The 26,289-nt window shown below is 38.9% G+C and overlaps 1 protein-coding gene across 1 annotated transcript in view; it reads right to left on the minus strand.

The window, feature by feature from the left end:
* LOC143174904 (uncharacterized) overlaps positions 1–25,709 on the minus strand; it is a 98,577-nt gene extending 72,868 nt beyond the window's left edge. The window contains exon 1 of the mRNA XM_076370682.1: positions 25,600–25,709. Coding sequence (XP_076226797.1) covers positions 25,600–25,690 — 91 coding nt within the window. The 5' untranslated portion in view covers positions 25,691–25,709. The remainder of the gene's footprint in view (positions 1–25,599) is intronic.
* Between the last annotated feature and the right edge of the window lie 580 nt (positions 25,710–26,289).

A 26,289-nucleotide genomic window follows, 5' to 3' on the forward strand; every position in this document is an offset into this window, starting at 1 on the left:
TCAACAATCATAATTACGCAAGAAATCATAAGGCAGGCGTTTCATGAAATGAATTCATTCAGGTAACTAATGTTCGCCGCAAATAACTCTCCGCGACAGCCAATCAAATAACGAGATAAGTCCAATTTTCGAATCGTTCATTTTGAAAGTGGCTTAAGTCCATTTTCCAACAAAATCATAACGCCCGTAACAACTCTAATTGTATATTATCTTTTTATTTCTTCTCTTCTCCAAATGGCCATTCCCAAAATAAACGGGTCACTTATTCTCACGGAAGGAGGTTTGATTTTTCGGGTCAGCGACCGTTATAGTTCAGAAGTTCCTCCTCCAGCATCCAGCGAAAGGGCGCAATGCTCGAAAGGAAGGAAAAGAAGCTGGAAGTCACGCAGGACTCTCGTTGTTACGATCGGCGCCAGTAAAAGTTACTCGAGCCACCCACTTGCTCAGATGACCGGCGCATAATGAACAATGCAGCCGATTGCATCGCGGTGCGCGCCGCTGCCCGGCGTGCAACGATGCGCCGGCCGCAAGGAAGGTAGGCTGAAAGTGCGCACGTGGGTTGATAAATATGCGGGGAACACGACGTGACACGCCCGTGGATTTCCACGTGTAAAGTCACGCTCGGCATTTCCACGGAGTAACAGACGGATTATTACATACAATCCTGTTTTTACGCGGCAGACACGTTCCGTGTAAAGGGAATATACTCTACCCTGTGCAAAACGAATTTTCTAGAAAATAGAAATTGCACCTAGACTTGAGAAACCAACGAAACAATACAATAAACCATACAGAAATGAATTTCAATTTGGTCAATCGGATGAAATAAAACTAAATTGTGTGGGAATAACAATTTTTGTCTAATTCGCGTTGAATCAAGCGAAGTGGGTAAAAGGTTAGATAAACATCATGATTGCGAGAAACAAAGTGAAACAACCATTTCAGTCTATAGTTGACGTATTATTATCGCAACGAACACCACGATAATAATTTGCCTTGATGCTGAGCACGTGTGGCTGGCTACAGAAATATAAATTAGTATAAGCATCCACGGTCTGACGTGACTCGTTCAAACGTCCGAGCGATTTACACCGATGAATCACTTTAATTGCAACAGTGAATCAAATCTTTCCAGTTTCCTCGCGGAGAACGCGTTATGACTGAGTCCCTCCGGGTTCATGCAAAAAGGCAGATGTGTACACGATCGAACCGGAATGCGGAATACTGATGTAAAGTCGAACTCTCCGCAACGCGGGGACCCGTGGCACGGATCGGCAACACGCGTGTTTGCGCCGCTTGCATCCGGCTGCGAACCTTTCGTACCTATAAATATCCTTCCCCCTTCGAGCACTAAGATCCTAAATCACGCGGGTCAACCCCTGGATCTCTCCCGCATCGGCGAAACGAGCGGAACGAAATTTAGGAACAGAGTATCGACGCGTACGGGCTGAAAGCGTTGCGCAACCGGCGTAGAAAGTTGTTTGTCACACGCGGGGCGACGCTCTAATCAAACGGTGCAGCGAAGAAAGTCCCGGCAACGTGAAAATTGCAACGCACGGAACCTCAAACCTATCGTTTCAACGAGGCTCGCGTCGGAACGCTGGAAACTCGAAAATTTTCACCGAGTTTCCGGTGTTCACCGTGAACGCCGCGCGTTCGTCTCGCTTCTCTCGCGTTTAATTTCAACCTCCATTGAACGCGGTCTTAAAAGGTTTATTATTTTTAACGATCAGTTCCGTTCTGTTAGTTCCCTCCGCAATTAATTTTTGGAATTCGCGGCGACAGAAAGCGGGGCGTAATTTAGCGCGGAATGAAAGCAATTATGAATGGATGAAAATTGAAATTGAAGTAAAACACTATTCTGCTGTTAGGAATATTCAACGTTCAGAACGAACACCGTCTTGCGATGGATTTCTTTTCCTCTCAATCGTAAATTCAACGCAGTTTAACGCGAAGTATAAACAAATATACCATAATTTCTACGTTGCTTCCTGGAATATTGAGTATTATATTGTGTATAAATAGCTTCTTTTTAACTATCCATATAATATTTTGCATGACATTGCTGAATCGTTCTCGGTATCGTATCACCAACCATAACTTCAGCTATTTACTGTCTTACAACAAGATCAACGCAACGTTTATGTTTATTGATAATCCTAGTGGATATCGTATTATATCTATATTTCGTCAATATTATTAAAATACTGTCCAGCGTGATCGTTAAAGTGACGTTTAGTACGATATCCATGGAAATCTCGGGTATAAAACGATACATCGGTCCGCAGTGGGTTAACGGCACAACGGATATAAATGGATTAACGCTAAATTGTGTCAGGAATCGTTAATCAGGGGACCCGAATAATGGTCAAGGCCGGCAAGAACCGTTCCGGTCTCCTCTTCGCGTGCCAGCATATTAACATCCTGTCATTGGGACTCGAAGGATGGGCCTGTGTTGATAGACGAACACGCGCGCGCGCGAGACGCGGTGTTCACGTCCCGGCACGTGCCTCTACGACCGACTAACTGTAATATCTGACGGCGTTCACGGAAGACGTCTAATTAAACCGTATAAGCGGCGATTGTGTAAGGCATGGCCGTCTAACATAATGGAAAAGCAACCAGCAGAATTAATTCGACTTTGCTGTCGATTTTCGTCGCGTTGCTGCGGCACTAACATCCGGCGAGGTCTGACACATCAAATTAGGATCAGTGTACATATCGGGTTTCTTAACCCCTTCGGACCTAACGTACATTATAGTGCACGCTGTTTCATTGGTTCAATATCTTGCGGAATATTTAAACTGTGATGAGCAACTGTACATGCATCCTTGGCTCTATCAGAAAAGTAGGGTACTTACAGTTGGGAGATGACTTGACGTCTAGTAGAACAGCACAGCAGCAAATGGCGTCTTTCTAATTTATAGTTCTACAGTTTCGATTGGTTACGTGGAACCGTCTCGACGAACCGCAAATTAGTGATCGAAAGTATTAGTAATTAGGAAATAAAGTAGACAGACGTATTCAATCTAGACTTCGAGTGATCTGGCAGTACGTATTGCACGGATTGTCTTTGTTTTGTAACTGAAGGTCGCGCTGGTCTAGTTATTTGGGTTAGGTCTGGGTTAGTATTTATTTAATGTTGATATTTTATTTTTACCACTATCATTATTATTACTATTATTATTAATATTCTGTTTCTTAGAGACAGAGGTAGTCTGTATAGTATTTAAGTACAAAAAGTAGTATACTATCATTTTATTTAATAATATGATTATCGACGCATCAAATAGCAGTGCGTTACTTTGCAACATCTGTGATAGGAGAAGAATTTAGAAGCATCAAAAAAAGGGTTAACATGTTTCGGAGCGACACTTTACATTACAGAAGTATATATAGACATTAAATTGTGACTCTTATGCATTTATATTGCAACTTGATGGTACTATTCTATTATAACATCTTCCATCGTCTGATGGAAGATTCCACGGTGGAAAAAACAAATACAACGAACGAATTTTTGTTCCATTACAGCTGTCGTAAATTTGTCCACGAGAATCTTGTATTTGCATACATATTCGCTGTCTAGGAATCTCGAAACTAACGGTGCTCTTAACACCTCCACTCTAAAACGAATTTAACGCGGTGGGCGCAGTGTCTGGTCTATTCGAATACCGTGAAATTTCTTATCTCTTTGCTACGGTATATTTAACTGCGAATTTAATTGTCTTGCGAAGGAAGCAATGCAGTTAATAAAAGCAGGAGATTGGGATTTAGAAAGTGATTAATTAATGATACGACGTGATCCACTATTCCATCGCGGCTGTAGCAAAAAATTAATGCTTACGTGCTATGCGCAGTCTTTCTTCAACATTAACAAAACCTAAATTTCTCCCAACATGATCGATACAACTACTTTGTTATTAATAATACATTAAAAAGAAAAGAGAAACTGTAGGCATATTCTATATCCACGTTTCCTCTACAATATAATGATGAATAACAAAGACAATGTTCAATTTCAATTGAACAAAAGTGAGTAATATTTACGCAAACCCAATATTTAATTTGAATTCAATAAAATTTATTATTTACGCTTGTCGAATTCTATTCGAAATCTCCTTTCTCCTGACAAGTCACTATAAGACAACGGGTCAGTCGAAAAATGGGAGCCATCTGTGTCATGTTCGCGACGCTACTTCGCTAAGAATCTAGAACAAACAGAACTATCGATTTTTCAAGTTTCATGTACCGCAGAAATCGTAAATGACTTTTTACGATTCCTCGTTCAATTCCCGAAGATGTCCGCGATCCGGAATTCGATCCGTACGTACGTAGATTATAAATTTGATCGGCACAATCCGAGACATGTGGAAATCAGTGAAACGAAACGGACACGCGGCGGAGCTGCGCGGATAAGCTGATCGTCCGAGCGGATAGAAATCTCGGATGCTTCGCGGCCGCCGCGGTGTTTGCGTTAACGCGGAGCAACGTGGACAGCCGCGGTCGGTCGAAACAAAACGAAACCGGGAGCGGATAATAATGGCTTGTCCGCAGTGGAAGAGAATGCGGGCAAATAGGGGTTTCTTCGCTGTACCGTGAAAATTCCGAGCATACCGTTAGAATTTTTCAGCGATAGAAGAGAACCACGTTGGCGAATCTGCTACTTAAGTTACAATGTTCGCTGTGTATCGTCGATCTGTTATAAATGAATGCACGCGATTCAAATGGGTACCTCAATTTTCAATGGGGAAATTATTTTTCACGAACCTCGTTAACACGTTGACTACCACGGTGGTCACCGGTGACCGGAGCTTCAAAATTGTTCAAATACAATTACAATAAGAAAACTGATTAACTGACAAACAGCTAGATGATAGTGTAACACGTGTACTGTGATTCCAAGTCATTAATAATTATTTCGAATAGCATTTGCCTTTGTTATGAAGGAATATGTATTGCTACACAAGTTCAAAATTCTCGTGTAAACGTGTTAGTAAAATGGAACTTCACGTTCGATGAGAGATAAAAAGTGAAGGTTTGTGAGAAACTAATGTGCAATCCGGAAATATAGTGTTAAAAATGGAAGAATGAACTTGGAAAAGTACGAGTCGATTAGTTCACCGTTGCATCATGGTATGAATATTCGACAAGTTTCTAACGCTGTTAATGTCCAATCGCAGGTATGTAAGGACATTGATTAAAATTACAAATTAACTTATCCTTACGAGTTGGCTGCAGTTAGCGATCGTTTGTCTCACTTTCCCGTTACGTAAGAATTCCGTTGACATTCACGAGGACTTAGCAATGTCTTCCGTATTCAATCATCAAAGATGCGTAAGTTGGTGAGGCAAGCGCTGAAGGGACTCAAGAGACGCATGATTTAATACTGTCTATGACATGTAGGCATGCAATAAGTCAACGGAGTAATTTTCTCCGATGAAGAAGAAAGTGAAGCTTCCTTACACTATTGTTTCCAAAAAAATCCATTTCCAACTCAAATCGACACCAAGGCACAGGTCAATTTAATAAAAATCAAACACAAATACAATCTAATATCACTTCCAAATAATAATCAGTAAATTACTATATTTACAAATTCATCAACAATCATTTACCATAAGACTAACATTACACAATATCATTTTCAAACAATTACTATTAAATTACTGTATTTCCAAATCGATCAACAATCGTTTACCCTATGCAATTGTATTACATAAATTACGAGTTCCCTGTTATCGGCGAATCAATCGATCGCTTAATGAATTCATTAATTAAGAATAATCTTTATTTAATAACTCCTTCATTGCCAATAACAAGGATACACCTCATGATACGAAACTTCACGGATAGTTTACGCGGAATGGAAAAGGAGGACGAAGCCTCGATTAGGCATCATCGGCCCACTGTTCGTCGATTATCCCCTCCGGCGCGACCAATCGCGTCATCCTCGATTATTATAATACGAAAAAGGTGGAAACACCTTGGGAAGGTGAAGAAGGAAGTTTATTGAATGCGGTGGATGGCGATAGTACAGGAACCAACGGTAAACGACACCGATGACGACGACGAAGACTGCGGTGTCCTAGGACGAAGGACGCCGGGTTGCTGGCTCGACTGTTTCAGCGGATCGTCAAACTAACGATAGGCCAGGAGCAACGGTATTACGCGGCGGGAGGGAAGATCTCGCGAATTGTTCCATGTAGTCTACACCGAAGGTTGCAATCTTCCTCCTTTCCATGCAGCATCAGGCCGATGACGCGGAGGCGTAGGTTGCGTGTGATCATCTGTTGCGTGGCGGAATAACAGGAAGATGACGGGTATCGATTGAAACTATACACGGTAATACCAAATTTAGAGATCTTAACGGATCGCCTCTTCATCCCGAGTGTACTCGAAATTTTATCTTGTATTAAAAGTTTGTCGACCTATGCTTGGTCTGGAATATCGTGTCAGACTCGTGACGACGAAAAGTGTTATTTATTTCGTTTAAATATAAATTAAATATTGTTTTTCTATTGTCGATCAGTAGCCTATGGAATAAACATAGAATAAACATTGGAATTATTTGATTTTTTAATCAATTATTAACGATGAAGCAACTGTGTCGATCGCAGTTAAGAAATCAATCATAGGGTTACGGGTTAACTCGAGTTAATTCGGGATAATAATCTAAGTGCTTTCGCTGGTTTTATTCTCTTTGTATTATTGCTGAGTTAGTTACCTTTCTTTTGAAAATAAAGTATGAATCAAAGAGTATTCATATTTTTATGTAAATTTTGGAAATCATAAGGCAAGTGGTTAAGGCTCCATAGAGGGATACGGTTTATGAGTTCTTCCGCATTGCAGCGGTATGATAAAAATTTATTATCGTAATTAGAATCAATACAATATCAAGGAAAATGTAACTTTTAGTTTACGAGCTACGTTAGCTGTCTCGCTCGGAACGTTCTGATTTTGTTTGGGCTCGTTTTAAGACATTTCTAAAATACCGACCGGTGTACATATGAAAACGTATGTATATTATATAGTGTACGAACTCGTAACGGTACACCGAAAGCACGCTTTAAACAACAAACTTTTATCCTAAGAAATAGTAAGTTAGATATGTTCGACCGACTACATTATCATAACCACGATTTCAACCGAACTGGTATATCCGCCGATCAAACGTGCTGTTCATTCAACTACCGTAATTTCTTAACTTCGAAAAACATCTATTTAGATATAATTGGAATTATATTGGCATTAAAATTGACCAGGCAACAGTTACTCCTTGGGAAAGATCGAACGAGAAGGAATTCGAAAATCACGCAACGGTATTAAAAACGAAACGGTTCTCCACGAAAAAGACCATGACGTTGTCTCGTTGGCCAGTGAATTTATGGGGATTTCGTCGGTTTTATTCTCTCCTGTTCGTTCCGCCGTCGAATATAAAACGATTAGAACGCCAAAAATAGCCGCAGAACCAGCCGAACTCACGGGGAATGAAATCCCACGAAGAATTTCCGAAAACTGGTCTCGAGCTACTAGTTGTTCGCGCTTTAAAGCCACGATAAAATTCACCAGCGAAAAGATCATCGCGTATTATTACATTCTTTCTCGTCTGAAAAAATCTAGGGACGTAGAATTCGGAACCTCCGCGAAGGTCAACGAAGTCTGAGTTATCGTCCGCCATTTTGGTGGCAACGCGATCGTCCCGGTTCCCGCGTTTCGTACACCCGTTATGCCTCGTTCATAGGCATCCTTTCCTCGACCACCATAACGAGCGGCGCGCTCGATCACGGATAAATTTAGAACGCCGTCGATCGAGGTAAAATAAACATTTCCTTTTGTTTTGTACAGAGTGTCCTTAAACAAAAGGACGTCTGTTCGAAGTTTGAGAAGGAACGTGTGTGAGCTTCTTTAACACTAGAACAACCGCACCCGTCAAAATGACGGATTTCAGTTTCCTAATTTCACAATTGTTGATATTTTCATATAGTGAAACTATAAAATCTGATATTTGATATTAAACTTTGTATAATGCATCAATATCTGAGATACTGAAATAAAATAACTTCGTTCCTCAATGTACGTGTGATTTCTCTTCGAGTTTCAAAAAGTATCGTCTGTATCTCATCGGAAAATATTAAAATCTTTCTAATGAAAATTTTCCGAGTACAAAGGGGTAAAAGTGTTAAGTATAGAAGAAGAATATCTATTGTTACTATTTTTATAAGAATTACGTATTAATCGTGTTAAACGCTTAGTTGTTCTAGTGTTAAAATAGTAACAAAAGCATTCTATATAGAGAAGAGTTTATAGAACTCGTTTAATTTATTGGTGAAATACAAAGTTTCATGAGAAATAGACTTCTGTGTTATTTTCGACGAAAAATATCAAAGAATCTACAAATTAAACTAAATATATGAACAATGAATCTTCATAGTAGCAGAACAAAAAGAAAGACTACGTGATAAATGTTTTAAGTCTCATATTCCTAGATAATAAAAAATTTATTCGAAAACACATATACATAAACACATCAACTTGATATATCGATTTCAGATATAGTCTTTTATAAATGCTCAAAATGTCTTTTATCAATAAACAAAATACAGTACCTTCGTTACAATAATCGTAATTGCATTTCTAATGCGAAGTCACAGCTTTCGAATAATTGCTCGGCCAAAAGTTTTATCGTTTGACGGATCGGCGACGGCAAAAGGGATTCGGTTTCTTCTCCCGGAGAAAGTTCAGCTCCCATTTCTTGGTCCTCGAGAGAGAAAGAAGGAGAAAGAGGGAGAGTCATCTTCACGATTCGAATCTCCTCCGATACGAAATTAAAGGTCGACCAACTGTAACGCGGGGTCGAGTTTCCCCCGTGTTCCCAAGACTGCCCGGCATCGGAAATTGATCGTTGTTATCTAACCGGTGGTTGTGAAATTCAATTAAAGGAACTCGAACATTCCTGCGTCACAAACATTCCCGCGAATCGCTTGAATTTCTTTCTTATGCGTATACTTTCTCCACCACCTCGTCGGGGAAACTTCGACCCGTATACGCAGTCGCCATTTTATTGCTTTCTCTCTCTTTCCTCTAACATTTTTCAATCGGACAACCTTGCGCAGGCGCTTGGTTATTATTCCTTGCGTCATTAACGCGTCGACTGCCATGCGAATTTTATGTTTCGTTTTATTCGTAACTTGGGTAAATGTTACTCATAATCCGATGACATACGCCTCGATTTAATCGTTTCAAATTAATACAATCATGGCCTCTACTCGCCATTCGTCGTTTCAATGAAGTTATAATTTGCGTAAATAAATCGAATTCTCATGATTTTTTATATAATTTAATGTGTTAATGTATTAGGAATATGATTTTATTTGTAACTCGAAGCTTAAGAAATCAACAAAATACATTTGGAGGGTTTTAACGAAATTTCAACACTTTTCCTTTGAGTCTTTTCTCCCGGAACTGTAATAATAAAAGTGGTATCCTTGTTTCTACGATAAATGTATTTTTCTATCTAAAAAACACTTTCCTTATCTCGATAACGCAATAATGTGCCTGAAGATGTCTGAACTTCTACAGCCATAGATCGTTTCCTGTGAACCGTTCCGGAAAGTCACCTAATCATCAGCGTGTTGGATGAGGTGCTCCCGTTGACGCGTGGAAACGTAACTCCGTACATCAAGTGTTCAATGAGAACCGAGCTGAAGTTAATGGATTCTCCGCCGACCGCGAGTATCTCGTGCTCCTTCGTAATCTCATTGCATTTATTGCCGCTCGAACGAGGTAAATAACTCTCTTAGGAAAGAGGACGAAAGAAACAAGAGAGAATCGCGGCGGAAATATTCATTAGTGTGTACAGGAAAACTGTAACGTAACGCGAACGCGCACGGGGCCTGATAGGATCGGGACGGGAACGTGGCTGAAGGTTTTTGAGGTCGTAACTGTCAAAGCGCTGGCGGAAAATCAGAATTCACGACGAGTCGACAATCTTTGAGGCCACCGAGACAGGCGCACAGGCAAAACACGTAAATAGGTTTCTAGCTTACCGGAGGACTTTTTACGCAAACTAGTTTTGTCGCGTAGAGCGACAGGTCTGAGAGTAAATCAGTCGGACCGCGGAACAAGGGGAATATATTAATGTTTCGGACGTTACATTCCGGTGAAGTGTGGTTGAGTCTCTATTCGATTAAAAATTGTTTATTACATTAAAATTATGCATTAGTTTCAGCTTTAAGTATTATTTTTTATAAGAGTAGCAGTAGTAGTATAAAGAATCTTATCGTTTTGATACGAAATTCAAAAATTATCATTAGACGATGTTACAACTTGGATCGACCATTCGCAGTCTTGTTAGAGATGTTTTCCTCTGATAATATGTATGAATGTAGAAATGATGATTTTATAAAGGAACCACGTATCTATTCTTGTCAAATAAATTAGACTTCACAATTGCAATTCGTATTAAAGATTTTGTCGTTGTTTAAATTTCAGAGAAGATTGTTACTCTTATCAAAATCTGAAATGTAAATTAAATAGCTTGGTAGCTATGGAAAGTAGAATATAGAATGAAAAGAATTCTTAACGATCTATAATATTTTGTGCAATAACTTGTCAAATTTCTGCATTATATTAGTTATGATATTATTTGTTACACTGTGTTAATAAAGAAATATGATTAATTCTTTATTTTCCCCAAGAAATATTTCAGTCGAGAAAATCAATTTTTCTTCCATCCGAGAGTACAAGATAATCTAGTCTACCAGTAATACAAGGGCAGGTCAGTGATTTCAATGCATGGTAAGGACATCAACGCACGATAACTTCGCCGCGTGATAGGTAAATACTTTCGTGCGATGATGAGTTCACAAGTACCAAATAGGTAAACTATTAAACCATTCAATTCATTTAACGAATGAACGAATGACAAATCAAATCCATGAACGTAAATACGTATAAATAAACAAAAAATTAAACAAAACATAGAATCAAGTAGCACACGATGGAATTCACAAGTTACAAATAATGAATAAACGAAAAAGAAGTGAAACAAAACGAAATTCTATTCGTCGTCCATTACGCTGATTCAAAAATCACTTCGAATAGGCACCGCCGTGAACTTGAATTCGTGACTCTAACGAGGACTGTCCGACTCTTGCAAACGGATCATTCGGAAACGAGGAAGCGAGGTATGCCAGTGCCGTCACGTAACGGCCCGTTAGCGAAGCCTTTTGTTAACACAGTTGCATAAGATTATGCAAAAATCTAGGTCGATGATCGAGACGAATGAAACCAATCTGAGGAGCCCGATTGACGGCACGGCCGCCCCGGGGGCGGCTTATTACGTTGCAACCGGCGCGTCGTTTGCCTTTTGTTTAGGCTTAGAATGCTAGACACGTAACGACTGACCCGTTAAGAACCATCGTGTCCGATCTGTCATCAAGAAATTCCACCGACTGTTCCTACGATCTCGTAATCATTAACAAATTGCGGACCAGGTGGCTTCTTGCTCACCTAGTGGCCATCTACATATTAGTTTGCATCGAGTACAGTGCACATTAGACGATCGCAACACTCAACGGGACCAGAAGATTGCAATCGTGAAGTAGTCCCTGAGGTAGCAATTGTCTAATGTTCATTATACTTTTAACTTACTTATCGATATGCGATTAGAAAATATTGTCAAGTTAACCCGTTAGCTACCTGAGGGATTAAGAACTTTTCAAAATTGATTTCAAAGAAAACAAAATTATTTCTTCGTTTATTATAAGTAATTAATTATTATTTATTATTATTCTTTTTCCCAAAATTGTCGTTAGCGGAAAGAAACAGGTAGTCCAAACTTATAACGCGAACTACGAGGCAGCGAATGGGTTAAATAGTTAATTTTAGGAAATGTTTGAGAATTACATTCCTTTTTTTAAATGTTTAATAATTAGAGATTTTAACACATTCAAGCTGCACACAGGAATAGTTGTGATATTAATCTGCAGATACACTAACAAATAATTTAAGACATTTTTGTCTGACAGAGACACTTCTGGTGTGTAAACGAATCTTAGATTGTTGGTGTTATACTTCAATTCATTTGCAATAATAATGAAAACAAATGGAATAGAAGTATAAAACTTCTGCAAATCATTGTCGATAAAAAAAAATGTCGCAAATTACATTCATGAGAAATTGCATCGCGATACCGACGGGAACACGAGCAACGAAAGTGTGGAAAATTCATGTATGGCACTGCGGTGTCGAACGCGGAAGCGCGGCAGTGCTAATGACCCAGAAAGGAATGAATATATGCTGAACATTCATTTGTTTATGTTTAATTGGTAAAAAACAGAGTAATCAAGACCAAACCTGTACCGTTGATTACATTGTAATTAATCATAATGACTAGTTACGCACGCACTGGGAGATTTATACGGAACTCGTGGGTAAACCGCGATCATTAAAAAAAACAAGTAACACCGACTGTTCTCAATTTGAACGAAATTTGTATTTTCTTTTGAATTCCGCTCAACCTTTTACAGAGAATACAAGCTTTTCACCCACTTAATTAATAAAAATAAGAAATCATGTCAAGATGTTATAGTTTACTACTTCATAAATAAAGTACATTCCAGTGTTGTTGTTTGTTCATTTCAAACAATTTTTTACAATTAACAGTAAAACCAACGAGCAATTAAAGTAACTTATTTCCACTTGCTTATAAAAATCAGAGCAACACGTTTGTCAAGATCCAAAGAGTGTCTTAATCTCGTATCTGTTCAATACAAACCGAATTGAAAATCTATCACAGAAATTCCTTGATAATTTAAGTGCTTGCAAAATACAAATTCTGCAGTAGATCAATTTGAACTGCCCGGTAGTTTCAGCGTTAATTAAAGATAAAGCTTCAGTTGTTTCGATGATCGGCATGTATCTATATCATATCGTGGTTTTCGGAGTAAAGGTGTATTATGCCGTGAAATAAGAAAGTAAAATTGTTTGAGATCGAGAGAAGGCTTCTCAAAAAATTGGAAGTCGTCACGAGGAAGAAAAGGGGAGAGTGATAGAGGGGAAACGGTCGAAGCGTATTTTTCTTGCTCGAGCTCACGGATGAGTTCACGCTCGTGAAATTAGGACCTGGTTCGAGGACTCGATACGAGGGAATGCAAACTTTCATCGCCCGGAGCACTCGGACGTCGGGAGAGTGATATCCACGTGTCCACTTTCATGAATTGAATCCCAGCGTGGCACATTTTTTCCAGGAACGTCAGTTTTACTATCTCGCCCGTCTCTCTCTCATACGCAAATACTTGAGCCACTCGGTACATATCCCCGGTCTACTTTGATAACCTTGACAATTTCTCGTTTATCTGATCTTTTCACATTTCCACGTAAAATCCGCCAGTTTGTTGATAACTAACGTGAAACTGCTGAAAATCATAATTCATAATAAAATCGAATCAGAATTTCTATTTCGAATTTTGTAGTCTTCTTCTAGATAAAATTTCTAGTCAATTTTGAGACGTATTTCCGTGATCACAAGCAGAATACAGGTTTTCGTACGTTTATACTTATGGTAAAAACTGTGGGATAACGTGAAATTTCAATAATTTTATAAAAATTTAAAGGAATGTACGATGATTATAAAGGAAGGTGTGAAATTAAAACTGTAATGTTTTTTTTACGTACAATTAGGAGATTGCGCGTTATTTCCAATATAAATGCATTAAAACTGAATTTCGTTCGTTTATAGTTTTAAGAAATTCGTTTAGAACAAATGTAAATGTGTATGAACTTCCTTGTTTCAGTCGAAGCACTCTCTAATGAGAGTAATGAACGCGAATATTTAAAGCAAACGTATTTTATTTGTATGTGTTTCAACTTTCTTGCAGCACTTTCAAAGCAATCAGCGTATGGTATCTGAAAATACCCACAAAGGTTACTAACGGAATAACACAGCTAAAGGAGTGGGAAAAATAGATTAACGTCATCGAACCGGTGCAGTGGACAGTGTAAGGACGTTGGTTCGCGATAACCGTGACCCGACGCGACGCGTCCCTTTCGAATTCTCGAGTCGTCCTTGATCACGTTTGAAATCTGTCTCACTGTTACTTCACTAGCTATAAGTACTTCGTACGCATTTAAATATCACTGTAAAACGAAAGTGCAGGCGTTCAGAATTTTAAGCCACTCTGACAAAACCGCAAATGATCTGGGATTCAAAGGTTTCCAAATACGTTAGGAAACCTTGAAACTTTGGATTTCAAAACGTTTGTGTTGCTGATATCATAAATTTTGAAATTTCAGAAGCTTTGTAATATTAAATGTATTTAGCTGTTGAAATGTTGGAATTTAAGAAAAAAGGAATCTCCGAGAATGTGTGGATATTAAAATACAAAAACCTTCTGTATCGTTTATATTTTTACAACTTTCGAGGACTCGAAAGTTCGAATTTCTAAGGGACTTCAATTTTCCGAATCTTTGAAATTCTTGATCATCAACCGCTGAACTTTTAACATTTTTGATACGTCAAGATTCAAGATTCTTAGGTTTCCACTAGGTTGTTAGGTATAATCTCTGAAAGCCAGTCGTATTAGAATTCCTTATCGCTTCTACCAGCTCTTAAACTCGGTTTCTTGATTCCAAGATGTCCCATTGAAAACTGATATCCAGCGAGATTAAATCCACTGCGAAAATCCCGTACATTGTAGAGGTAACCAAAGTTCCAACGAATGGTAATAGGAATCGATGTTCATAAAACGAGGAACCTATCATCGACTCGCGGACAATATTTTACTAAAAAGAATCGAATGAGTACAAATAGCAGAAAGCGCATTGTGGTCTTTAATTGGCTCCTGCCGAGATCCTGTATAGGCCAGCATCATGATCATTCGGAGAAAACGAGGCTACGTGATATTTCATTGTGGTTTCACTTTGATCCGCTGCAAGATATTTACAACGTGTCTCTTTACTTTCAATTAGTCGGACTTTTCCACCGAGAACCCTTACAAATTTCCAATTTCATTTGGCGAAACACCTAAAGAAACGTCTTGCGCATCATATCACCAACGGAGAACTTTCTTTCTCGACGAAAGTAACGATTTCTCTTTTGAAACGTCACAGAAATTCCTGTTATTCGAAAAATTCGCGGGTAAAAATATCTGCTTCTTTTCCGGATAAAATCGCGCGGCCACGTTAACTACTTTCATGCATCGGTTTGTGTGATACATTTCAGCACTGGTGTCCTTTTACGTAGGCAATCGGTACCTCTGACGCAAATGTCACGAAAATGTCGCTCCGCCAGCCTGTGACCAATCCACTCGCATGTAGAAACGTGATTAAACAGACGTAAGAATAACTTATTGCGCTTTGAGTCTATTTCAGACGAAGATCAAATTTGAAATTTTAATCACGAAGAGTACGAGAAACTTTATAAAACATAGGTACAAATAAAAAGTTTACCGTAGAAGCATTATTTCATTACTTCCTGTTTTGCAAGTCCAATAAGTACACATTACATCACACAAATATACTACATACTCCAGTTATTAACCTATTAACCAGATCACTTTTCGATCGTTATCCTTGAGGTATTAGCTCAATTAAAAGTTAATAAAAACCTTTTAACGTTCTGTTTCTCATAAAACAGGAGCACATAGTATTTTCATGGAATGCCAGTAATACGATGCAGTTATATGTATAAATCCACGTACACCAATACATATTATATCTAGTTCTAACAGTATACAGAAATTCAGTATACAATTCTACGTAAAATACAAATCTAGATTTATTCAATGTGTTTTCAATTGTGTTTTTGGAAACACAAACGAAAGGAAAGACAAACATTGAAAAATTGATTAATCGAACCATACAAAGATTCATATAAAGGTAAGTGAAAGAACGAAAACGCAGAATTTTTAACTAAATTTGAAAATCGATTTGACCGATACTGGCATGTTTAGTACCAATCATTTCGTTCTGCCTGGCAGATCTAACGTTGAAAAGAAACAAACCGTCGAATATAGACGACGAAATAACAGGTCTTCCTCGCTAACAAGTCAATCCTTCGAGGTGGTTCTACCTCGCTTCGCGTTTCCTACGTGTGTCCAGCGCATGTGGCAAATATCCAGCGGAAACGAACGATTTCCCGCTAGAGCCCGAAGTCGTTAATTAACCAGCGACACGAAAATACGGAGTTAACGTAACGCGTCGCGCCGGCGTTCCTGAGAAACGTGTAAATCGGCGCATTCTCGGTCGCCGTTTGATTAGACCGCGAAACGTTCCCGCGAAGACGTGTATGTAGGTATATAAATACGGTGAACCGCGTCGATCCGGCGTTACGGCACGCGGCCGAATAAAATGGCGGTCGAAAAAGGAATTCCTCCCTTAGATGGCGTGACGAAGAATTGCGCAAAGCTGAACAGAAACCGCGTTTCTCGCGGGTTCGGTGGCATCTTGGCGTTTGCTTTTTTCCATCGGATGGAGAAAGTTCCACGGGCCACCGGGGTGGGGGCAGGGGAAATGTGCCAAACGGGCAGACAAAGGACGGGAAAAAGCGTTGGGATACAGTTGCTGTAACAGTGCTGTTCCCTTTTTCGTTCGTGGAAACGGGAAGCCTCTTTCGCCGCGTTTCATTTTCTTTTTTCGCCGGCTGGTTCTAAAGGAGTCGCTGTTGAAACGCGCGGTGATGTTGAAACGAGTACCCTTTTATCGTCTGTATTAATCCCTTGCCTTCATTTCTTAATACTACAATTACCGAGCAGTTGAATTGACTTTTTGAAATTCTATGGAAACTCCAAGAGTGCTGCCGTCGAGATTTTAATTGATTTAGAATTCAGTTTGGATGGCGTTGAATCAATTTCTTTAATGATTTCTCAATGAAACAGTTGTTGTCTTTTTAATAATTGCAGAAAGAAGATATCAGGAATGGGTCATTTTGATTCGTGTGGTAGTTTTAGTGTTAACTATGATCGGTACAGCTACTTTATCCTTAGTAATTTCTTAGGGAAAGAAGTGTTGATGGTTATTGCATGTCTGCGTTACTCTAATGATTAACGATTGATGATAGAAAAGTAATATTTAATTTACATTTGAAAAGAAATAAGTAATACTGAGATTTCTCAAACTCAGTTGAAAATTCTCGACCAATATGGAGAAACGATGCAATTAAAGTAAATGATAAAGATAAACGTGACTCGTTTTATTTTGTTGTTCGCGTAGAGTAGAATTGAATATTAACGCGTCTTCCTTTTATCTGTGACGATCCTAAAGGCGTCGAGTATCAGAAAGTATAAATGGAAATTCGATTTTCAGTTCACTTTCCACAGATTTCCCAATGTCAGGTAAGGTAACGAAACGGAGGATTAGTTTTCTTACAGCGACCGAGATTTCCACTTACATTAATTGGTGCTTCATCAATTGAAAGCTTTCCCTTTGAAATATTCTACGGAGGAGTTTATGGTTTCCCATAACCGGTAAAACAGTACGTTTCTTGCTATGTTTTTCGTTAATCGTGATTCTAATTCACCAAATTTTTGTGCGCATAATTTAAGCTGAAGAACGATAATGAAAAATCTATAAACGATGCAATATTTCCTCTTAATTGTTTTGTTTCTGCATTATAAATTTTTCTCTCTATTTCATTAATAATAAGTCGTCGCAGTGACAGCGACTAGCATAAAAGTGAATGTGCTTGTCGTGAAAATTACGCGCGGTATCAAAGCCTGCGGATCAAGTTTTTTCATGTTCCTGACAATTTTAGTGAAAACAATGCAGCCCTATTAGTTTCAGTCCGGCAATTTGAATAATCACTGCGAACTTGGCATCTTATTCCTCCCACGTTCAAATATCTAGGGGAAAAATATTTTTCAATTTAGGCAAGATTTTCGAAACTGACTTTCAGACAGCTGTAATGACAAAAATGGCCGTTGTGCGAACCATTTACCATTCTCAGATACTTCTCTCAACACAATCACTAATTGTGAAACAACTGCATTGAGTCCGATGCAGTCGAACGATTTTGTGCCAGCGCGGTGGCTTTTTGTTGTTGTTCCCTATCATTTTCTATCAAAGACAAAAAATTCTTCACAGTATAGTCAATTTCTCACAGTATAGTCTGCAACAGCCAATTTCATGTACAGAAATTTACATACAAAAATCCATCAAAACAGAAGCGTTGAAGTCACTCAAAATTGTTCATTCGAACCCTAAAAATCCCGAAACTACTTCATACAAACTTGAACTTTCGTATCTCCTAAGGTACATAGATACTAAGCACATTTAAAACAATATACACTTGTGTCTCATTAATCCCTTGCCCTACAATATCGCGTCAGACTCGTGGCGAAGATTTCAAATAGAATCTAACAAACATAAATATTCTTCAATTTCTTCGAATACCAATTACATACTATTCCTCTATTTTCAACGATTACACCTTAAAGCACACGTTAACGTATACTAGAATATTCTCATATTTCCAATAAACTACTAATAACAAAGTACCTAAATCGATCATTCATAAAAAATTACAGGTCAAGGAGTTACATTCAAGGTTCCAGAATAAAAATGCCAAATTCAAAGCCTCAAGTTCAAAGACTAAAAAGAGAAACAGATTCTTGCAACGATAAATTCCTTCGTTCGCTTCTACGAACAGACTTCCGAGGCGATCTACCGCAAGGAAGCAGAAAAAAGGAGTCAACGGTTGAATCGCGAAGCTGAAGTTCGATCGTTTCGAATAATCCTAGCGAGGATCACAGGATCTCGGCGCGATCCGAGGGGGAGAAGGAGGTTCCGCGCGGCGAACAGAGGCGGTTCGTTGCATTATCCGCGTGGTTTTTATTGGCGGTGGTTGGCCTTGCGGACATTACCTCCGTGTTCCATTCACTGCGGCGAAAGAGGAAAGATCGCCGGGCCCGCGAGGATAGCCGACTCGAGAGGCCAGCTCGTTCGTCTTCTCGGTGAAAGAGTCGTCTACGGCTCGTTAATATGTAATATACGATCCTATCGGCCCTTGCGGACGCGCGAGCGCCGCGGATACCGCAAACGGACCGCGACGCAGGTTGCGAAACGCCGCGGCGGTAACGGCGATCTTATCGCGGCCGCAGTTTGTTTTCGCAGCGGCACCGTTCGACGCTTCTTCGCTGTCGCGAGCACGCGAATATTCCCGGAAAGTCTACCCCCACTGGACACCGTCCAGCCAAGAACGATCCCCCACGGGATATTTCTTTCGGATGATGAACGAGATACGACGCACGCGGTGGCACTATTCGTTGAAACGATGAGGAATGTCTTTGAACAAAAGTTCTGACGTGAAAGAAAAGAGAAGAAAGCATGAAATAATGAAAGTCAACACGCTGTTCATGTTAATTGTCTACGAGGGTGTTGGAATTTATTAGATCTTGCTGTAGAAAACTTTGCGCGAGAGTTGCTTTTCTTTTGTGTAAAGGAGTCTGGGGGAATTATTTAATGTTCATTGATCTTGGAAGTGCAAGGGAAAGTATGTGTATACTTGTTTGAGAGTTTGAGCTTGTTTTATGTGTAAAAGTATGGAGTTTTTGTGTGTTTACTTTTGTACTGTAATATAACTGGAAGGTTTAAATACAAGGGAAAGCTGGGAAATTAATTGGTGCTTTTATCATTCAAGATGTTGACCGTTTTTGTGTCTGTATAGGTGTTTGTAGTGGCAGTATTTGGTATTTCCAGCTTACTAATCTATATTCATATGATTTTCGTGAAACTTGTAAACTTATGAGAAATAAACGTTAGATAATTTATTGGTGGAACATCTCGTCAGGATAACATCTAGAATTATTGAATAATTTCTTAGTTGTGAAAAACGTGACATCTAGGAAATGATGAAGTTTTATTAATTTACATTTAAATTAAGAAGATGACGATATAAGATTATGTAGATAATATTCTTATGCAATTTGTCTGATAGTCACATGATCATTTCACTTAAATGGACTGAAGGTATAAATAAATAGTCCATGTCTGACTAATACTTGCCACTTTTACTAGAGGAAGATGTCACGAAGAAAATGGTCGTTCCTTCATGGTGAATAACAAACCGCCAAGTCTTTTGTTATATATATTCACCAGAAGGCTGCGTCCATAAGACAAAGCACATTCGAAGCGTGAATGTTCCCGCTTACATAACAATTATTTTTCTTTTGATATCCGGTTCTCACTGATACAGCCCAGTGAATAAGAGCAACATGAACTTCCCTGTCTATTTCTTCGCAATACAGAACAAGCGAGTTCTAAGAAAAAAAGATGTCAAATTCAAATATACAAAATACTAAATATAAATCTTTTAAAAATATTATTTACTCTTCCACGTCTAATTGAAATTTTCCACACGAACCACTCGATTGGTAAGAAAGTAATGTCGACTTTGTGGATGCCTGAATCAGTTCATTATACCGTAATTATTTTATTTAATGACTACTACGGTATCTACTATTTTCTATGACTGAGTTTCACTGTTTTACGAGCTTCTTACTTTTCCTTTAATTTCTTTAATGAACAATTCTATCTCGATTAAAACAGTAATTACTTTCCCACCAACTCGACGTCATAATTTCAATAAACACTTTTTGATAAACTCTCTTATCGCGACTTAAATCATTCAAAATTTAATGACATCAAGGAACAATGGTACAAATTAAGTGACAAATCGACATTGACAATTATGAGTCGCATTAAGAGATCATCATAAGGTTGCCCGCAGAGCATTTTGCATTGTCATCAACTCTGTTTTCAGGAAACACAATACATGAGTGTGATATACAAACGCAACGAGGAAGGCTAATTACCGCCATCTTGTTTTCGATACGTTCAATTACAGCTGTGGCCAGGTAGTCGTCGCTTGTTTTTCTAATCCTGCGCGCAATTTCACGCAGACATCGCAAAGTCATCGTACGAAGCGATTCCGCTGCGGAATTAATTAAGGGATTATCGTGCCGGCTCGTGCTGGTGAATGGTTACATACATATTTAATAAAGATACAGGGTGTGTTCGTTCTATCTAGCCGAGTCGAGCGCGAAATTAAACATTCATGAGCGCTCAAGATACTTGCATGATGCCGAGGAACGAAGCGTCTCGGAGAACCGCTCAGAACCGAAATTATTTCGGTACAGGCAATTTTACGATCAAGTCTATAGAAACCATTGGTTTACTTTAATATCTACCAGAACGAGAAAGTATTGAAATATTCTATACTTTTAATATTGTTTACCACATTATTAAATTCTTATTAACGATCAATGCTAACTATAACAGACAATGTACGTGTATACTATAGACTGAAGTTTGAAATCAGTAAAATTGCAGTTGCATTTATGGTTACTTATTATTCTTCTATAATTACAGAACAAAATTGAAATGTTTAATTATGAAGCAATACCTTGAAATTTTTCTAATTCTCAAAGTTGATAGGATAATACATTAAATTCTGTTTTGCTGGCAACTGTACGAATGGTTAACATTTTAACTTTCATCTTCTGTTTATAAAATGGGCAAGCCCGTACATTTTTTATGGAAGTATGTCAAAACTACATTAACGAAGACTTGTGACTCACAAGAGTTAAAATTGTGTAGTAATAAAGATAAATGCAAAAAATTCTTCAATCAATAAGCCTCGATCTCCTTTTTAATTTTAAGTGTAGTACTGTTCACGAAGTCCTGGTTACGAAACATGTCTTTGTTCAATTTCGCTTCTGCAGCACACTGATACAGTTTGGAAGGAAAGACCAAGGCCACCCAGTATACATACGGAATAAGTATGAAAAATAAAATTTATGAAATGACCGGATATTTCGAAGGAGCAAGTTTTTGTAGATTTCATAAATTACAGTAGCACTTCTTACAACGTGAAGATATGTTCCGTGTTATACACACTAAAGAAGAGCACTAAAAGTTAATATCAATCATTATTCTGTTTAATATGACAGGAAATAAAATGTAATTTATTTTATAATAACATAAACGTACAATTTAACGTAAAATTTCAAACAAGATTTATCTTTATTGTTTTATTTTCATTTTCTAAAGACTATTTGTTTCGTCTAATAGAATATTGTAATTACGAAGATTGCTGATGACACAAACGTTAGCCGCGAACCTGTTAACGCTAGAACCACTGAGCAATTAATATGATTAACATGCAGTCCACATAAAAATTGTAACAACAGATTTTCATGGTTTCTTTATATATTTTTATACTATACAACTGAAACTATTTATTTATAGAATCATTTCTGATATTGAACCCTTTAGAAATATCAATAATCGCGAAATAATAAAACTGAGACCCGCCATTTTAACGGATGCGGTAGTTCCAATGTTGAATTTGCGAAGCAGGAATACCGCGTTACACGGGGCCCTACTGTGCATCGTTAACGTACGTCTGCAGCGGGTCCATTCTGAACGAAGTCGAATGAAATACGTCGATCGCCGATACAGAATCCAATCGAGGGATCGAAGAAGCGGATGCCGGAGTAAAACACGCGCCGCTGAACAGTATAAGCCGAGCAGACCGTTATACCGTTTGTAACACACAAAGCATCGGTATTATTTTCTAATGCGCGCGGTTCGCAGGTCCCAATTTCTGCGGATTAAGCGCGTCGGTCGCGTGAAAATCGGTTTCATTCACTGTTCCTGCCCCGTTTTCGCGGTACGATATAATTAATGGAATCAGAAGCGGCCGGGTCGATTGATTTAAATTCAATAAGAGTGAGCAAGCAATTAGTTCACGATGGCAGGATTACGCTTACAGCCGGTTGATTGACATATTAGAACATTAGGCGAAACGGTTCACAGATGTGTGTAAATACTCGAGCCTTCATTAGTCATTCAACCTCACTTTTTATATTAGAAGGACCGAATAGAAATCCACTAAATTTAATCTTAACGGAAAGCTTCGTTATTTCAAGTAAATTTTTAAACATTAATCCCATTGTATAACTTTTTTCTTCTTTCAGAACAATTTCTTATCTAGTGAACCATTTTTCCAAGGTACTTTTTAAAAAATCTACAGGTTAAACTTAAGCATAAAGAATAATGGATTCTTTTCACGAGATCTTTCAGAGAAGCACGGAAATAGGAAGTCAAGAATATTGAAATAAAGTTTTTCGAATTAGTGAGTGGTGTGTGAAATGTGTGAACAGATTTGTAAAACATTTAACGTGTGTCACAATATCTTCTTTGTGTATTTTGTCTGTTTATAAGTAATTTTATCAAGGTTTTATCGAGGCTGCATTAATATTTCATCACTTTTTTCATTCACGCTTGACGCTTTAACGTGTTCGCTTGGAAGAAAATTTTCGGTCATCATTAAATATATCGCACTGCTTAATGTCAAACTGGATTTAATCGATTGTATATTAATAATTCAACAACTTCTTTCGTCTTCATTTTTTCTCATCTCAGTTCTTTAAATTATTGTGTACAGGTTTAGTCATTTATGGGATTGTTGCTTCTCACTTATCAACGAACGATCGTTCAATTAGTTTTCTAAAATACTTCGACACGCTTTTGTAACTTGTGTTTGAAGCTTTTATTTATTTACGAGATTAAACCCTGATCCTAAACATTGTTGCTACAGACTCATTGTCTTCCTACTTATTTTCCGCATCATTTAGGTCACAAGACTTTACGCGACGTATTGTAACGTCGCGCACACCGTTACGCTGCTTTACAACACCTCCGGCATCACGGTTTTTAATGGATTCATGCCCATTAACGTTAATTCCATTGAACCCGGGTAACGCACGATTCAAAATTAGTTCCATTCACTAATCCTCCATCGCATTCTACTCGCACTAATTCAACTTAATACTGAGCGATATGTATACTTCTTCTAAACTCGAGCAAAATAAAAACAAACGATTTCATGAGCTCAGTCTTGTTACAGTGCGTTTAGTTTCTCGTTAAAACACAAAGTCCCAGAGAATTAATAATTGATAACCGTTGAAACGTTTTATTAACTGTACCGTTCGCCAATGGAGTCCAAAAGTTATTTAGTAAAATTAATTTAGAAATTGAAGAGAAATAATATAGCAAGAAATATTATACCAAAACATTATAAAAAAGATGTGAAATATACGTTTGGCTGCTTTGACGTATTTTATTATATAATATGGATTATATAAATCTGTACAATAAGATACAGCGTTCGTATCGAAATAAACATTGATTATAAAATATTTAAATCTGCTCTATGAAGCAGAACAATAATATTCAAAAGCTAATGACATTTTCGCAGGCATTCCGCAGAAATCCACGTCGAGGAAATATTCAAAGCGAAGCACGCAGCCGGCTTGCAGGCCGGCGACGACGGTGGCTGTGTTAAACACTTTCTAATTCGTCGCGACGAGAAGGGAAGAAAGACTTGTCGCGGAACACGTTGTGCAATCCGCGATGCAGGAAGAGTGCAGGAAACTCGGTTTTGGCCGGATCGATTCAGACCACATTGGAAGAAACGGTTTTCAATCTTTTCTTTTTCATTTCGTGCCGGTTTAATTGTGAGAGGTACGAAGCGGTTTCGTGGATAATTCCTCCGGTAACAGCTGTTCTTCCGCGTCGCTGGTGAGATAACGCCGTTGGTTCCCATTAATAGGACATCCACTTTTAAAGCGACTCGTGTAGCTCTCACCGGAGGAATTGTCCGGTGTGAGCAACTGTTTTCCTGTTGCAATTAAGATGCACGATGTTAACGCGGCGAGACAGCCGCTAACAAACGCACTGCGTGTACACCGACACTCGACCTTAACTTTATCGCGATTAGGGAAATGAGATTTGGTTCAACCGACACGAACCTCTCTCGAACGGATTCAGAAATCGATACGATTCATCGCAAACCTGTTTTTTAGTGATTTTTCAACTTTCCCAATATTCGATGTAATGTAACAAAAATTACAGTTCCCTATTGAAGTCTTATTTAACTTGCTAAGCGGGTAATTTCTTCATGGTGAACACTCGTGTATGCAAACGTGAACGGTATGATGAAATTTCACACGTTCGTTGCTGCCACTTGTTTCCTGTTTTTTAACCACCGAATGTATGAAGAATGTAGAACCGACTTCTTGAGTAAGATAAGCTTGTGCAATATAAATTTAACTTTGTAACCTTAAAATTAATTTGGTTAACAGCATAATAAGACAGGAAATATTTTATTCCATTGTAAATATTATAACACGGATTATTTCAAAAGTATTCAGTAATTCATAAATTAAGTAAATTAAAAAATATCCTTTAGAAACACGTCTATGGTCCAAAGTGATACGCCTCGCACAAGCAGGGGTACATTTCCAATGACTCATTGTTGTAATAAACTTCACACAATTCACCAAGGCCACTATCCCGTCACTAAACACTGCGACTCGAAGTCAATCCAACCGTTGAAACATTTACGGAGCCCGAAATCCCGGATGTCACGGATCTCGAGATCTCCAATCGTGAAGAAATTACGATTACAAATATCAATTAACTACTATCCACTCCATACGAACCCGTAAGAGGTTCCAACATATGAACAAAAATCCGCCATATGTCTCGAAAAAGCGAAATAGACTGCCGGAAGTGCGTTAGACGAAAACTCACCCTCTGAGAGCGATCCTTGCGCCGCGGCGATCAGCAGAGCCGCGAGGAGCAGCAGTTTCGTGAACCAGAGCCTCCACATGTCTTCACCCATCTGTTCCCTGGTCGCACGGAGCTGCGCCGCGATATTACCAGGGTACGTGCACTCTCATGTAAAGCGGCCCGGACGGATGCGTAGCCCGTTACATGAGTACCCAAAAAACGTGAAGGCGAACCGTGAACTCGTGTCTGCACACCTTTGGAACCACCTTGCCCGAACGTAGAGAACCCGACGCGTCCCCGATTGTCGGTCCTCTGTCGATCTTGGATCCTGAACCGACGACTGCGAAACGAGCGCTAAAGGGAATATGGTTGCGAACTTCGTGAACCGATATCGACGGGGTGGTCGAATGAAAGATGGAAAAAAAGGGAAAAGGTGACACGGACGAAGAAAAGTGAGCGAACTGGAACGTTTCGGTGGGGCGTGGGTCGCGGCGCGGAAACAATGAAGAATTTTCCACCTGGTCACCAGACGGAGCGGTTAACGAGAACTCCGGTACTCGACAAGCGGAGCAGCCGACCGATTGACCTTTCTCCGGGTGCGTAACTTTGTCTGTGTCCCGGTGAGGACTGAAGGGGAATCAAGGCCCGCCGCCGGGTGTTGGGAACCGGAGAAAGGTGTATCGAGAGAGAGGCCAGAGGCGAGCCGGTAAG

The sequence above is a fragment of the Nomia melanderi genome, chromosome 9, assembly GCF_051020985.1.
Source record: "Nomia melanderi isolate GNS246 chromosome 9, iyNomMela1, whole genome shotgun sequence".
Lineage (NCBI taxonomy): Eukaryota > Metazoa > Arthropoda > Insecta > Hymenoptera > Halictidae > Nomia > Nomia melanderi.